General features: G+C 43.4%; 1 protein-coding gene across 1 annotated transcript in view; it reads left to right on the forward strand.

The window, feature by feature from the left end:
- The first annotated feature begins 1,076 nt into the window (after nucleotides 1–1,076).
- Nucleotides 1,077–17,195, forward strand: part of nav2a (neuron navigator 2a) — a 111,909-nt gene continuing 95,790 nt past the window's right edge. The window contains exon 1 of the mRNA XM_030096689.1: nucleotides 1,077–1,371. Within this exon, the coding sequence (XP_029952549.1) occupies nucleotides 1,147–1,371 (225 nt within the window). The 5' untranslated portion in view covers nucleotides 1,077–1,146. The remainder of the gene's footprint in view (nucleotides 1,372–17,195) is intronic.

The raw sequence follows: 17,195 nt of genomic DNA on the forward strand, positions 1-17,195 counted from the left end.
TTTCAGCTAGAAACTAACACTTAACTAACAAAATGTCATTAAGTACCTGCTGAGATAATTAATCATTCCCTAATTCACACAACAAAATGAACCTCAAGGCAGATTAATGTTATTTGATGGTCACTGAAATGAAACTGTTCAATTTGAGCAACATGAATATTAGAAGAGCTTCATTTCAGTGGCATCTAAAACACAATAGCCTCACACACACACACACACACGAGTAATGTTTGTGAATGCAGCATCACATTCCTCCCAAATTCTTTGTGTGTTAAAAATAATGAAGAAATGTGCGAGAGGCAGGCTGGAGGAGCGCTGAGCCGATGTGTTGAGCCTCTCCTCACATATGTCAGCTCTGAACTAAGCCACACCTGCTGCTAACCGCGACTTAGCAGCGAGGGAGAGGGAGAGAGGCGGCGGAGCAGAGTGCAGCGGGTTTCACTGGCTGAGCAGTTGCTGAAGCGAGCGGTCGCTGCTGCCTCTCCTCTCTTCTCTCTCCATCTCTCCGTCGCTGCTCCAACCACTCCACGACTTGATGAGCCGAGTCTTTCTTCCCGTCATCCTGAAGCAGCGGTGTAATTAACAGGGCTCTGTGGGAGAGGAGCTCTGCGTCCTCCGGGATCTCACCTCTCTCTCAGTCCTTGGAAAGAGATGGATGGAGACGCTCGCTCTGCCACCAGGCTGAAGGAATTCCTCCAAGTGTGAAGTGGGATTTTTTTTTTTTTTTTTTATTCAACTTTATGGGCTTTGCTGAGTCTGTTTCCATCTAGAGACATTTCTTTTTAAAGGAGAAGTCTGAGGACAATTCAATTTTTTTCTCCATGAAATAAGAAGCTGATTGAGCCTGGTGCCAAAGAAACAGGTGGGATATCTGGATTTAAAAGTACTTCAGCGCTGCATGTTGGGGGAGCTCAGCTCACCCCCTGCTGAGATCCAGCAGGAGCCGTTAAGACCGGGACTCCGGCAAACGGCACGCTTTACTTCACTCAAGTAGAAGATCCGTTACAAACTTAATGTGACACCTTCTTACTGACAGAAGTATCCGCCTCTCAAATTAGTTAAGGAGTTTTTCCTAACTAGCGGCAGGATTTCTGTCCCAGCGTGGCCGGGAGGGGAGCCTGTGAACGGTAGGAGGCTGGGGGGAAGATGCCAGCCATCCTCGTGGCCTCAAAGATGAAGTCGGGACTCCCCAAGCCAAAGCCGGTGCACAGCGCCCTGCCGATACCCCAGACCCCCAGCAGGCCATCTGCTCTGCCCCTCCATCCAGCACCCATCAAGAGCAACATCCCCTCCTTCGGCCAGCAGGTGGGCTCAAGACCCCCGAGGAGCGGGAGCGTCACGCCGGAGTCAGAGGAGGATGGAAACACTCAGGTCAGGATGTCAACCGGTGGCCTCCAACTGTGGTTTTCTGCGGTATGAGGAACTTGTGAGATTGATGTTGAACGAAACAGCTGCATTGATGCAGTTAATAATCATGAATGCTGGAACTTTTTGTAATAAATCAACATATTACATGAATTTTAGTTTTTGTTGTTACAATGTAAATAGATAGATTATTAATCATCAAATTCAGGAGTTATGTCATCATGAAGTAAATGCCGTTTGCTTACCACAGAAATTCCTTGAATTTAACAGCATTTCTTCATCACCCTCCTCTTTTTGGCTCATTTTTGTGTGAAGAAGACTCTCAGCCAAATTCAATGAGTTCCTGGAAGGAGACTCGGCAGGCTGCGACTCTGCTGTCCAGGATGGCAGCGTAGCAGGATACATCGGGGTGGCTGTTTTTTTTTTGCTGTGTTTGTGAAATATTGGCTGTGCTTAGCAACCCCACGCAAAAGGGCTCCAACAGCGAGAGAGACGGCTCCAGCACCATGTAAGGCAGCGAGTCGATCGAAGGCGTCCGTGTGTTTGTGTGCGTTAGCCAGCCAGCGAGCGCATCGCTTGCCAACCTGTCCCTACTATAAGTGTGACTCTCGGTCAGAAGCGTCCAGCACGGCGTAGTTTCAGGGAGAGAGAGCCGAGTCCTGCTGGATGTTTGTCACGTGAGGAAGAGATATGGCATCCCGGTGCCAGAGGACACGGCACAAGTTTGCTGCCGGGGCCGTTTGTGTAGTGGCTAATGACGTTTTCTCACTGACCTACTTTCCATGACTTTCTCTCGCTCCTCTCTGTCCTCCTTTCTCCCTCGCTTCATCCCCGTGGTGCTGATGAAGCAGTCGACTTCACCCTCAGCGGGGTTGACCCTTGACCTTCCCGACCAGCGACCAGTCATATGAAAACTTCCGATCTCAGTGTAACGGCTAGAACTCTTCGATGACTGTTTAACGAACGAGTCTCCTGATGATTCATCTTTGCTAGATGTAGACTCGGTGTCAGTTGTCTTTACATTTAGTCTGTTGTCCTCATTTCTGCACTGCGTCTGCTGTGTTTGACTCCCGGGAGCTGTTGAACAAGGGAAGTGGGGCTCCGAGGCAAAATTGCCGGTGAGGGCTCTGAACCTTTTTACTTTCAGGCCCCCGTCTCCGTGGAGCACCTGAACCCAATCTGCTCCGAGGGCAGAGCGAGATGAGACGAGGTTCTCCAGGGACAGGGAGACTGCCTGCAGTTTTCTTGTACCTTCAACGAGCCTCTGTTACTCGGCCGATCGACCGTTTAGCCATCACGATCAGCAGATGATTTCTGCTCCCACAGTATCAGTCATACGTGTGGGTTGATGCTTGAGTCATTTCTCAACACGGAAAATGTGTCCTTTCTTACTCAAACTGTCTGTATTTCTGACATTCTGGATTTCTATCAGAACATAAATTATATATGATGGTTCCCTGGGATTTCAGTTTTTTTCTTGGAAATCTGAGGTAAAATCGTACTCTTGCATTCATAAAATATGCAGTGTAAGCCAAAGAACATGAGCTGCTATTGTAAACCACTGATACTTGCGTAGGGTCTTTTACTGCATGGCGTACCTGGCCCTCTACACACAATCCCTTTGCTACTGATCTTTTCTGCTTGTGTCTTATAAGACACGTTTTTGCCTATTTCTTTGTCTATCTCATTGCTTTCTGTTTTTATTCCCAATTTCCACATCGTCCCACCTTTTTTTTTTTAAACCAGGGCTGTCACTTGAGTTGATGTGTTCATGAGTTATTACTTTCCAGCATTAATGTTCTAATCCTTACAGTGGAATTGCAAGCCACTTCTTAAATCAGCTATTGACTAAGCAGCAGTGACTCAAACACAAAAAGCAGTGGCTCTGAACACGTACATAAACACAGCATGTCAGTAGCTGTCTGATGGATTAGTGAAGTCGTGGCAGCGCTCGCTCACGCTCTCCTCCAACATGTTGCTGGGTGGCCCAGTTGGCACTAAACACACAAACATGTTGTCCACACCTGTAACAAAGACTTAATCTTTAATGCACTGAGAGCAGCAGAAGGCAGAGGGAGAGTCAAGACTGTGTTTACAGACAGAGCCAGTGCTCGACGCCGGGCTCGGTGTGTGTTTGTGTGTGTGCGTTTGTCTGTGAAGTCTGGCACAATCTGCTGAATGTGAAGTGGAGGTGATAGTCCGGAAATGTGTAAATGGATTTTTGAGGCTGCTTCTTCTGTGTGGATGTGTGGCATCATGTGAAACGACAAGTGTGTGTGTTCTGCTACTCTTTCTGACAGCCCTGCCTGCAGATGCTCTGCTGCCCTCTAGTGGCAGAGCTGATTCCTGCAACAGTTCCCACCCATTCATTCCGTGTGTGTGTGTGTGTGTGTGTGTGTGTGTGTGTGTGTGTGTGTGTGTGTGTGTGTGTGTGTGTGTGTGTGTGTGTGTGTGTGTGTGTGTGTGTGTGTGTGTGTGTGTGTGTGTGTGTGTTGGGGGGGGCCACAGACTCATGGGCACTCATAGGAGAACTGAGGTTATGAAAGAAGTGAATAGATGTTGCATTTTAAGGTTAGACTGACGTTGAAGTCAGGTTCAGGGTTTGAGGTCATGACTGGGTTTGGATCCATTCTGCGACACATTAGTACACACAGTTAGTACTCCCAAAATACACCTCTGTCCATGTGGATAGCGGTATTATTAGCAAATATTTTGGGGTCTTATCAAAGCAATATATACACAAAAAAAACAGTACTCATGATGCAAATGCTTCTGTTTTTAGGCGTGCTCCATGTTAGACCTATCTATACTTTTTGTTTCTTTCAAACTTGGGTGTGTGCTTTAAAGTTATCATAAGCTATGAAATGCTGATGAAACACAAAGCATAATACAATACAATTTACTGAGGCAACTTGAAACAGGATTAACCTCATTTAGTGTGTAATTTTAGGTAGTTTCTCCACTTAGATTTCTGCAACAAACCACACAAAACGCATTTCAAGACATTCCAGTCGAATTAATCCAAAAGAAATCATCTTGCAATGTGTGAAAAATGGGCAAGTGGGGTTAGGCAAGCAGTGTTTCTGGCTGTGCAAGTCTGTATACGAGTCAACAACACTGCATTTATTGGGACTCCTTTAAATAGAATTCAGGCTTTTTGAGGTGAGACTAAAGGTTATGTTGTGGTTAAAGCAAAGTTCACAGTGATTCGGTAGGAAATACACAGAAGTTAATGAAAGGTCCCCTGAAGTAATGGAAAAATAACTGTGTGAATACAAGTCATTCAAGGCCACCTTATTTGTTTTTCCTTTTATTTATTTATTAATGCCTTGGTTTTATCCTCGACCTCTCCTTCGTTTCCCCTCCCTCTTTGTTTTTCAAACAGTCATTGTTGCCGGCTCATTAATTCTTAGCTGCAGCCTTGAAAGAGAAACAATCCAAACCGAGAACCTCTGAAAGACGCATTCACTGCAGGAGACCCTGAAAAATAAATGCTGCTGCATTGTGAAGTCTGCTCAGATTGACACATAAACACACACATTCTCTGCCTGTCTCACACACGCACACACACACACACACACACACACACACACACATGCTCACATGCTCTTTCATACATGAACACACGGCCGCAGACAGATTTGTCTGTGTGCCAGTGTGATAAGGAGCGACTATCTTAATAAGTATCTTTCCAGATAAAGGCTTCAGGCAGACGTTGTATAAAAGACGAGCTTTATTAGACTCATTAAGACGGCTCGTTTCAGGCTGAGAGCTGAATCACAATCACACAGAAACATAGTGGGACCAGGGTCAACGGCTACATTTGCTAATATTTACCAAGACCTGCTTGCTGTGAATAAACAAGAGTCCTCAGTGCAGACTGACCCCCCATCCGGTAATGAGCAGCTTAGTCAGGAAATTAAAACATCAGCGTGAGAGATTCACTGAGGATGCAGAGCTCCATTAATTCTACATCCTCCATTCTTCAAGACGTGTAATTGCCAGAGATTATGATTGGCCTAATTTGAATTATTTAAATTGAGTGTAATTTCATTTCTGGAATTGGTTCGCACATGCACGTGCGTTCTCAGTGATCGGTGTGAACTCGATGAGTGACTATAAATTCAGAGCAGATTAAATGACCCACGATTGCAATAAAAGACTATATATAATATATTTGGCAAATGATAATGACTATTATATATGAATGAAACTCACCGACATGTTATTAAAGCAGCTGGAGAACACATTTTTATGATTTAAAAAAAATATTATTTTGTAGGATACTAGTACTATACGTATAGAGATAGAGCAAAAGACAAGAGCATTATGATTTTTTGAAGACAAAAATGTTGAACTTTAGCCTATTTTTAGCTGTTTTTCTTTACTGAAAGCTGTGAGATTTTGGTCAGTTTTACTCATTCTCGCAGATTTTTACGAGTCATTCAGTGCCCCATTAGGAGTTAAATGGTGAAATCAATAGTTCATCTGTGAAGTAGCACTGAAATTAGCCAGCTTATCACAGACACCCTTTGTCAACAGTTGAATCTGGGAAACACCCTTATTCTGGTTATTTTATTTATTTTCTAAGTCTGGTGAATGTGAACGACTTCAGCGTGCCAGCTTCTCCCATATGGAGATTGTCTGTCATGTTCTGTTTTCACAGCAATGAATGATGACTATTTGACTTCAGCACCATAAGGAAGACAAAAAAATGCGCCTTATCTTGGTTTCTGCACTAATTAGCTTTTGAATGGATCTTGTTTGATTAATATTTTAGAAAGGACTTCATAGAGATGGTAATTTTTCTGTTTCTTTACATTTTAAATGCTGTTTTTGATCATTTTCAAGCAGAGCGTTTTGTTCGAAATACAAAAATCAGTACAAACTTTCAGCATGTTGAAACGATTTACTATTCAATCAAACTACATTTCATATCAACACCTTCAGCCTGTGAATGTCAGAATCGGCCTTTAAAACTCATCTCACTTGACCCCTGGAGGAGATCTCCAGAGTCTCTCCCCTCCTCCTCTTCCTCCTCCTCCTCCTCCTCCTCCTCCTCCTCCTCCTCAGCATCCTGTGAAAAGCAATAATGAGGTTTTTTATGGCCTTTACATCCCGCCTCAGTGTCCTGACGTCCTGTCCCAGCAGGTGAGAGTGAGAGGTTGTGCACAATCGCGCTGTATTGGATTGCTAATGCCCTCCTGCCCGCCCAGAGCTGGGCAGATTGGGTGGGGTGGGCCAGGGGGGGTTCAGAGCAACTATATTGCTTCTATTTTTATTACCATGACAAAGGACCACACATGCACATATGTCTCCTCAGGAGGCAGTGCAAGTTAAACCAGAGTTAATGGATGTTCCAGTGATTCATTGTTGAGGAGTTCATTGTTAAGAGGGAACATCCGAGGTTTTAACAGAGTCCAGCAGTTTACACAAAGAGCAGAAGGAAAAGGGACACATCTTATTAGGTCCTCTGAGTGATTCCACTTACGAGCCTTTTTATTTCCTGATTTTGAAAGTCACCATTGTCATTTCAAACCCTCATTTCCGGGGGCAGCAATGCCCTTTAATCCAGGCGCTTTTCATGAGGTGGCACTTCTGAGATAAGAGGTTTCACCGTACAGCAGCCGATCGCGTTCCTATCAGAGCCGGGCAGGAGTGAAGCCATGTTGATAACAGCAGTAACACACACCTGTGTGTATTTATTCTCTCGTAAGAACACAGAGGTGTGCGTCCGGCTGATTCAGCAGGACGGACTGAAACTGCCCGAAGGCGGCAAAACCAGAACGGGTTTCAGGCAGAGACCGGATCTGGTCAGGTGGGAAGGGAGGCTGGAGGCTTCTCCGGCTTTTATCTGAGGATGAAGTAGAAACTGCTTCTTTCTGGACTCTTCTCACCGCAGCATGCTCCAAAAGACAGAATCGTGTTCAGCATTTTTATGGCTCGTACAAACTTCTCTTCAGGTTGAGTTAGGCTAAAGTTGACAAGTTAATATAAATTTAAAGCGTTGTGTTTATTTGGATTCTTTTCACAATTTACCTGACTGATGAATATTTAATTCACTGATTTAACATTGATTCAAAAGTAAGGCTGCACAATGGACTATATTAACGATGTTACCGTCTGTACTTTGAGTCCTTTAAAATAACAGTGTTGTTTCTCTTGCCTCTTATTCACACCAGCTGTCACCTTGTGGGTGGACATCTCCATTTTATCATTTAATATATTTCCATATGCAGATTTTGGTTTTAAATGATTGAAGTTTTCATTCCAAGTAGCAGAATGAGTGTTTTCAGTTCTCCTGTTGCTGTTATTCACTGACGTTAATGATAAAATCACCTCCACTTTACAAAGGAATTGCAGCCCAGTGCTCAATACCACTGGGGACGTGTTAGCAATTGGAAAATAACTGTTCCAAAGAAATGGATTAGAAAACTATCAAAATATAAAGGGGAAAAAAAACAAAAAAAGAAAAGGTTCTGTGGAAAGCCTGAAACATAAAAATGTACCTTATTAAAAGCATGAAAATTGTACAACATGTGCTCATCAAAGCCTGACAAGTCCCTGACTCAGTGTTGAAATTGAAAAATGGTGTTTGAAAATAGTAGTGGGAATGTTTGTCAGTGTGCCATTAAAACCTCTCAGTAAGAAAAACTCAGTATGGCAGGTAAAAATCTCATTCTGTTCATGAATAGTGAAGAATTAAACAAAAAAATAAAATAATAATTTTCTGGATTCAGAGCTATTTACTAGAAGGCTCTCTCAGGATTTAATTATGTTACGACCATGAAATGTTAAAGCACATTCTTCTATTGCTGAATCAACCTGGAATAAGCAGGACTAATATTTACAGAGGCATAGCTGCTTTTAAAGTTCTCCCTATGAATTAGATTTTTAATTTGTTTCCATCTTAATTGTGTGTAACAGTTCATTTTAACCCTTTTGAGGAGGGTTAAACGTGTGATCGTGTGGCAGTTGGCTCCGGTCGTAATGATCTCATCTCTGCCTAATGCGTCTCGATCAGATTCCACTTCCTGTGCAGTCGTCCCCGCTCCTTCCTGCGTGAGGTCATGGCTGAGGACATAACCATATTAATTAAGACCGGGCATCTGCTTCTCCTGAGTCAACATCCCTCCATTGATCTCCCTCCAAGGTGCCCTCCTCACTTCAGCCTTCCTGGCGTTAGTTGTCGCGTTCGGCCTGTTGGAGCAGACAAGCGGGTCATTGTGAGCGGCGCCCCCTGGGGAATCTGCGCGGCGGAGCCGGTTAGGCTAACGCAATCAGCTCCGTCTCTGTCTCGAGGCAGAAGGTAAGGGAGGAAAAGAGTGGCCGGGAGGCAGGGGTCAGCAGGGCCGAGGCCAGCCTCCCCAGAGGATCGGGCCCAGGGTCACGCGGGGCCGAGACGCGAGCAGGTTAGCTTTATGAGCCGTGTGGAGCCAGAGCTGAGCCGGCGGCGTCTGCTGCTCGGTAAAGTTTGTTACAACAAATCTAGAAGATGGAAAATTAAAGGGAAAATGTTCAAAGCTGAGAAATGTAGAAATACTGAGGAGCCGACTCTTTTTATTTACTGACGTAAGAAGAAACCCTCAAATTAAATGTGAAGCTTCACTAGAAGTTCCAAAATTACCATGAAAGAAAATCAGGGATTATGTTATTTTCACACACTACAAATGGGACACCCCCCGCCCCCACCCCCCACCCCCTTTTTCTCCACAAACTAGTTATATGCAGATTGATACAAACATATTTGATACTTCCAGTACCATATATATCACTTTTTGTTGTAACATCTACATTTTAGTCAGTATTTTTTTTAGATCAAAAAGATTTTTTATGCTATTTCAGTTCAGATTCATGCTGGTTGGCAAAACTTCTACTTCGTTCTCGATTAGCGATGCGTGAATTTCTGAAAAGCTGTTTGAATTCCTCACTCATCCTGGAGCTCCAGCTCTTCATGTAGCGGCTGAGGTGTGTCCAGGATGACGGATGACTGCTGGCTCAGTCATGCTTGGGTAAAAAAGGAAAGTTTGGTGTTGAATAAAAAGCTATATTTTGAAAGGAAATGCCTTCACACATGAGGCTTTTGTCCAAAATGCTGGTATTGGTGACACCAGTCATAATTTCACTTCGTCTGGGATGAGAACGATTAGTGTTGTTGTACGTCACGACAGAGGAACCTTGGACTGACTCCAGTTTTCTGAAAGCCTGAATTGGGTAAAGCATGCACAGATGATGGATGGATTTCCTTTGGTTTCCTTTTTTTTTCTCTTTGTTTTTTTCTATTGGAGCAGTCAGAAGATGATCAGGGAGGCAATAAACACACGCAGTGTTTGAGTCTTTATCATGATCCATGTATGTAGAAATAGAAACCTTTGGTTGTGACATGTCCAAGGCGTTTCCGTTTCCCTTTCCCATCATCCCGAAGTGGTATAAAACAAGAATGGATGGATGAATAACTGGAACTGTTTTGCTTCTCATTCCTAAACTTGTGATGTGATTGTATTTTGGATGTTTTTCTTCCTTTCTAGATGTACAGCCTATTAGATCATAATGCTCTAAAATAGTCTGGCTGCAGAGGTCTGGCTGATGCTGAGCTGGGAGCTTGATGTGATTGTTGAGGGTAAATAGGCATGAAAAGAGCGATGAAATATTGCTCAGCTTCCTGTCACTGCTGTCTGCCAGTGAAAAGATGACAGAGTGGATTTTCACGTTTCTCAATTCAGCGCTCTTCTCCTGCCGCTTCAGGGAGTATTTCAAACTCCTTTTTTTTTCCTGCTTTGATTTCGACCTGGATGGAATCATAATGAGTGTGTGTGTGTGTCAGTTGTTCTGTATTTCCAGGCGACACAGCCGACACAGGCAGGCTTTAAGCTTACCTGATAAATGCCGAATTCAAAAATGGGAACAAGTTTGCCATTCAGAGAAGCTTTTCACTGACTCTAATTACCAAATCTACCCTTTTCCCATATATGTTCTTCATCTCTGTCTCTCTCTGTCTCTCTCTGTCTCTCTCTGTCTCTCTCTGTCTCTCTCTCTCTCTCTCTCTCTCTCTCTCTCTCTCTCTCTCTCTATAAGTATATATACTTTTTCATCCCACTGAATTGGGATGGTTACACACTGCTTTTTAAATTAATTTTCGTCTACTTTGTTCAAAGAGGAAACTGTGAAAGTGTAAATTCTTCAACTTTTTCTTACATTTTACTGACAGTTTTCACTTCTTATAATCTCCATGTTTCAGCGTTTCTGTGTCTGGTTATGGGGCGAGCTTTTCCAGACAGTGAGAGCTGTCCCTGCTGTCAAACTGGATGTTTAATCGCTAAGGTGGTCCCAGCTGGTGAAAGGGCCCCCAGATGGCATTCATGGATTCAGCATTTTCTAATTAGATCTATACATGGACACCAGATAACTTGAATATCATTTTATGACATGTACAAAAAACAAAACAAAAAAAACAACAACAACTGCAAGTTGGGTTTAAAATCTTTTCAACTGAATAATAAAAACCACAAAAGGTGCTATGTTAAATTCATTTAAAACTTAAAGAATTCTTTGAATACAAATTATCAAAACCAGCTTATGAACTGCATTTAACAACAGCTCCTTTTTTTTTTGCTAGAACACTAATAATGACGAAATGTGAATAAGACAGGAATAGGGCTGAGTACCGTTAGCACCGTTTTTTTCAGTAAAAGAGAAGAACTGAACGATCGTTTCCGCGCATGTTTATTGACCGTGCAGCCACTTTAAGAACCGAAACTGATACCCGTACGCACGTCTCTTGTTCGGTATCCTTATGTACTGAAGTTTTTCGGTCGGTACCACTGAGGTACCGTTAAACAGTACCCAGCCCTAGACAGGATGTTAGTTGATGCCATTATTACTGTAAAGAGGAACACATCTCGATCTTAAAAATAGCGGCCAGCACTGATGTGTTTGATGAACTGAGATATAACTGCAATGTCTCTGTTTGTGGCTGTGATGTGTTCGTGGCTAATGACTTTCATAAATTTAGTTACAGTGACTAAATTTTTAGTGATAAATAATTTCTTTCATCTTATGTTAAACTTGTGGCAGTTGCAGAGCTGCTGTCTCTGTACTGCTCTAACGCTGTGTTCCAGCGATCTTGACAGGCCAAAACAATCAAACACACACACAAAAAAACTATATATAATTGTGATCTGTACTCTCAATTCTTAAAGTTAATTTTAACAGCAACTTTTCTGCTAATGCTGTTGTTCTTCAAAACTTCATTTTTTCACACATCCTTCCCAAGTAAAGCAAATCCTCCTGCAGGACTGACAGCAGCCGCCTCCCATTGCTCCTAACCAGCATTGATTTACTGGCATTCTAACCCGACACGCAGAGAATATGTCAGCATTCAGTGCTTGCATTTAGCAGTTTTAGTACAGGCCTTCAACAAGCTCATTAAGTGCGGCCGCCGTGAAAGGCTGGAGTACGGTTTCTTTCACCGTCCCAGATAAACCTCAGTGTGTTGGGGACAATGGGGGATAACCCCGCCGTGGCAGGGCCTTTGTTTTGGGTGGGTTCCCCCCACCTTTGAGTGCTTGAAGCCTCGGCGGATGACTGGGGTAATTGTGGGGTCGAGGTGGAGGACGGGCTGGGTGGAGGAGAGTCGGGGAACCTGAGGGACATATGGACCTGCTGGACGGGACAGACTCTGAAACGCTGGACAGGAGTCACTGTGGTGGCAACAACACACTCACAACATCATTAGAATATAATCTGCTCTTTTACGAAGAGAACATACATTAGTTTTCAGTGATAAAATATAGGAAGTTCTCAGAAATTTGGTCCATATATTAAATGTACAATATAAAATCTTTCAGTTTAATCAATATTTACTCAAATATTAATCTGAGTGACACAAAATGAGGCGAGGTAATTTCAAAGGTAATTTTGCATAATTTTCTTGATATATTCACTAACGAATTAACCGCTAACCAATTTTCTACCTTGTCAAAACCCATTTCGTTTTGTTATGCTAGTTTGCTCAACAAGGTGGTGCCTTGAGTCTTCAGGAGAAATATTCAACACGACAACTTACAGTTTGCTTAATGAGTACCGCATCCCAAGCTGAAGTCAAAATCAAAGAAACAATAAGATGACTGAGCACCGCTAACTCATGTACAGAAGTGGCTTGAGTTTTCTTCAAATCTGTTTTATCCAGTCACACCTGGCTTGTTTTCTTCTTCCAATTTTTGTTGCCAGTTGGTTGCAGCAGTACAACTTGTTTTATTGACAGTAAGAACGTCCTCCTAAAAACTGCCTCACGGTGGCTCAAGTCTTTCTTAGTCAATTAGTCTTACTTTCATTGTGAAGTCCTTCTCGGCGGATGTCCTGCTGACACTGCCCAGCTGACTTTAAATGACCTGCTTTTGTTGTTGTTTTCATGTGAGAAGTACTCACCAAACCTCACATCTGCTATTTCCCCGCTCCACAAAATAACACCAGAACTAACTAAACACTGACTCCGAAGTACATTTCAGCTGAGGTTCATCTTTTTTTTCCCTTTTGGAAAACAGTTTGAATAAATAAAATGCTTAATTTACCAGCAGTCATCCAGTGCAAAAGCTGTCAAGAACTGTTACTCGCATCTCTGTTGTGTTTTGGTATTGTAGAAGCGAAACCGAGATTTATTTCTGTGAAAACACCGCAGGTCGTTGCTTTATACTGCGTGGATTTCTTGGGTATTGTTGTTGTTTCGTAGAGCTTAAAGCATTTTGGTTCGGCCTGCTGGAAGTGATCAGGCATCCCCCAACTGTGGGAACTTTCTGTAAATCTTGGGCCTTTCCCAAAATTGAAATTCGGCTTGTAATTTGTGGTCGGTGGTGGGGTGTGTGTGCACAGGGGGTTGGAAGTGGCTCAAACGGAGGGCATCCTGTAGTGCAGACTCTTAAACACATACACACACACACACACACACAATTGCACATACATAGAGGCTAAGGTTAAGAAACCGCTGTACACATGCACATAAATGCATACATGCAGCTGCTGCTATGTGTTGTGGGTGATATCTGATCAGAGACCAGAAAACTCTGCCTTTGGTTGGAGGACAAAAAACTTGGCCCCTTTATTTAACAGACAGCAGAGGAGCTGGTTAAAGAAATAATAAATAGAAAGGGGATGGTTAGTGTTGAGTTGTATGTGGTCTGGCCTCTGAGCTCTGCACTTCCTACTGTTTATTCACTCCACTGCCATCAAGGGGGCAATGATCGTTCCTTTTTTTGGGTTTTTTCTTCACTTTTTGTGAGGTCATTGAGGGGGAAGGGTGCTAGTAAGGTTAAGAGGTCCGTCCTTTTCTCTTTTCTTTCTCCTCCCCGTATGACCAATGGTCCCTGGAAGAGCACAATGTGTTGCTGTGGGCAGTGGAGCAGGGGGGGTCCACTTTTTCTTCTCTTCCTCCTCCTCCTCCTCCTCCTCCTCCCGGTGGGTTTGATTTGGCTGCGTCTCTGAGCGGCAGCGGAGGCTTTGGAGCTCCTCTTGCGTTTTCACCTCCTGCGTTTATTTTTCCCCTTGTCTGTATCCCAAAGTGGGCGGAGAGAAGCTGGAGGGCCTGAGCGCTTCCCCCCCTCAAGCAAACAGAGACCTGCAGGGGCTCCAGCATGCAGCAGCTCTCCCATTTCTCCTGGATCTGCACAGTGGCTTAAGTGAGGACTCATTCCTAAAACCTGCAGCCACCTTCTTGGAGTTGTTCTTTTTCTCACTTTTTGTGGATGTTTGAACTGGACCTGACGCTGATGGCTCAGATTCGGGCTTCGCTGTTCCGCCGACAGTCCACCTGACCGTGAAGCAGGTGCCTCTCATGAAGGAAGAGGAGACGAGCATCATGAGTTTGATGTTGTGCCGCTGGGAGCAGAACAATTTCACCATGAAACTGGTAGGCTGAACACTTCCAGGTCATCTCAAAAAGGACAAATATTAAAAGGCACGTATCAAATTGTGCATTCCAGAACAAATTTCCAGGAAGCTTTTTCTTTTTTGTGAATGCTCTGCTCTTATCCTTTATTCTCAAACCGTATCTTCAGGACAGCCTCTGCTCAACCCTTCTATTCTCCCATATATCTGCGTATCAGTGAAAATGCTTGTCTCATCAGCAGCGGCCCCGGTGTTGGATTGCACGCACGCAGTGGATTAGCATCAGCTGTTTTCATGTGAGAGGAAAATGCTGAAGGCGCGCATCCTGATTTTCCCTTCACCTGATACTTGTGTTACTTTGATGTCTGCATGGAAAGTTTAAACAGGCTTAGCAAGGACAGCTAGACACACACGTGTGTGTGTGTGTGTGTGTGTGTTTCATCTTTCAACCTCCCATAAGAAGACAGGCTTTGCCTCTGCTTTGTTGCCTACTGTTCGGTGTGATATAGGTAAGATGCCGCAAAGGTGGTAAATATTCAGCAGCGTCTGGGTTACTGAGATAAAATACGGGGCCGGTCGGGTCATGTGGTGCGAGCAGATGAGAAAAAAGGCCTTTTTGTCGAAGCTGATGTGAATGATAAAAGTAGGAAGCAGCAGGTTTAATAAAAGTAATTTTGTATAATGAGCACCCTGTTGAGTTTGTACACAATACAGATAGAAGGCACGTGCACACTCTCTCTCTCTCTCTCTCTCTCTCTCTCTCTCTCTCTCTCTCTCTCTCTCTCTCTCTCTCTCTCTCTCTCTCTCTCTCTCTCTCTCTCTCTCTCTCTCTCTCTCTCTCTCTCTCTCCTTTCAGTCTTGGTCCTTATCTGGATCTCCTGTGAGCCCAGGGAGGAAGGAGAGATGGAAGCAGAGGAGGTTATTGCCAGAGCCTCGAGATGAGCTGATAAGCAGGACTAGCTTAATTACACACCACCAACCTCTGCGCAGCGTGAGTGACGGGGGGCCGCCGGCCCTCAGGGACTGCGTGAATTTGCTTGTGCCTGTCTGTGGAAAAAGGAGAGAGCGAGGCTGACAAAGGCATGCCCGCTTGAACATGTGCACACACTCACAGAGATTAAAATGACCTTCCTTTTTATTATGAAGTGAAGTCGATGTCCATAATCCTCTCTGTTCTATCACAGGTCTATTGATTATTTGATTGTCATAGCTCTTATGTCAACATGTGACCTGTGCAGCATAAATCACAATGCATGTTTTATGAGTTTTAATCTTGGTGTGAGGCATATTGGTGTTTGCAGAGCAGATTAAAGAATGAGAGAAGGGAATATATGTTTTTAAAGTTGTTGTTGTGTGGCGTATTCTGATACCTGGTGCAAAGTTATGAAATTTAACAGCCCCTTTTGTTCGTCAGTGACTTATTTGTTGATCATACAAACTGTTATTGTGACACAGTTGAATTCAGCTCCATGCCTCTGAGCTTTGAAAAGCTGTAATCTAATAATTTGCACTGAACTAGATCATTTTCAGCTTAATGCTGCTGGACTCAGCTTTGTGCTATAATAATTGGTTTGGTTCTTCAATGATTTTGTTGTCACCTTGTACTTTTCATGTGTTCACAGCCTAAAGACTTTCATATTAAGATGTTTTATGAATTTTGAAGGCTCCCACAAACTGCAGTTTGAAGAGTCCTACAGTTTTATTGCTACACTGTGTTGGTTTCTTATACTTGAATACAACAGTTCTGCACACACTCCACTGAATCCAAAGTGACAGCTCTGACAAGGTATTCCAGTACGCAGTAGAGAACATTATCCTGTGTATCATCTACATTCACATCTGGTGCCTTCAAGAAATAATACATAAATGAAATGAAATAAGAATGGAGTCATTATTTACCTTTAATGTGCAAGAAAAAATCTGGACATGGACACTCATAGCATCAAAAGGTGGACACGGTACAGCATTTCACCTGCTTGGGGATCAGCAAACTACTGTTTTGGTTGATTGCAGGTGTGCTTGATCGTCACATGACGCTGGTCATGAATTTTTTGGAACGGTCAGAAGATGCTCTCCGATTGTCTGTGGCTGCATGATTGTGACAATGGCCATGATGGAACCCCACTCTGACTAGGACAGCATGAACTTTGTGTGACATGGCTAAAATTGCAAAGCATACAACGTGTTTGATCCCACAGCCATCATAGTCGCCTTCTGAGAACCTCTTTTCACTACACGACATATGACTGCAGATAGGAAGTCACAGTCGAAGATATCACCGCTCATACCTGCCTGCCTTTCATATAATATGATCAATGTCATCCTTTATCTAGCTGCCTTATCTTTTCCATAGGTGTGGTTGGCTGTCATTGTGCATTGGTCCTCCAGCCCCTACAGGCGCTTTTGGCTGGATAAAACCAGCATAGTATTAATGGTCAGATTTTACCATTCAGTCGAGTCCTTGAGCATGAATTAATGCTCAGGAACTAAATGAGTGGAAACAGCATACACATGTACGTAGCAGTGCATTTTAAAGCAATAGAAATGTGTCATAGTCTAATTTATATTTAGAATTATCTTTATCATTACCTCTGATGCTCACTAAACCGATCCTTTAACTTTAAAGCCCACCATATCTACTGACGTTAAGAGACCAGTGAACTGCTGCCAAATGAGTTTTCCTGCTTGCAAATAAGCCCTATCACAGCAATTGTCTTGTATTTTTTTCTTTTAATTAGAACTTTGTAACAAGCCAACCCATGTAATACTGTGTGCTGAGCTGCAGCACTTCATGCGAATCAGGCTGCTTGTCTCGGGATTTGTCCTGATTAGATGCTGCATGGGAGACACTGCTGTGCCATCGCCAAAAAAACATCGCTGTGGGGAATTCAGTGGTCTCTGTAAATCACAGCTGTAAAATCCAGAATGAATTTCTCACAAAAAGGGCAATT

Source organism: Salarias fasciatus, chromosome 1 (assembly GCF_902148845.1).
Source record: "Salarias fasciatus chromosome 1, fSalaFa1.1, whole genome shotgun sequence".
Classification (NCBI taxonomy): Eukaryota; Metazoa; Chordata; class Actinopteri; order Blenniiformes; family Blenniidae; genus Salarias; species Salarias fasciatus.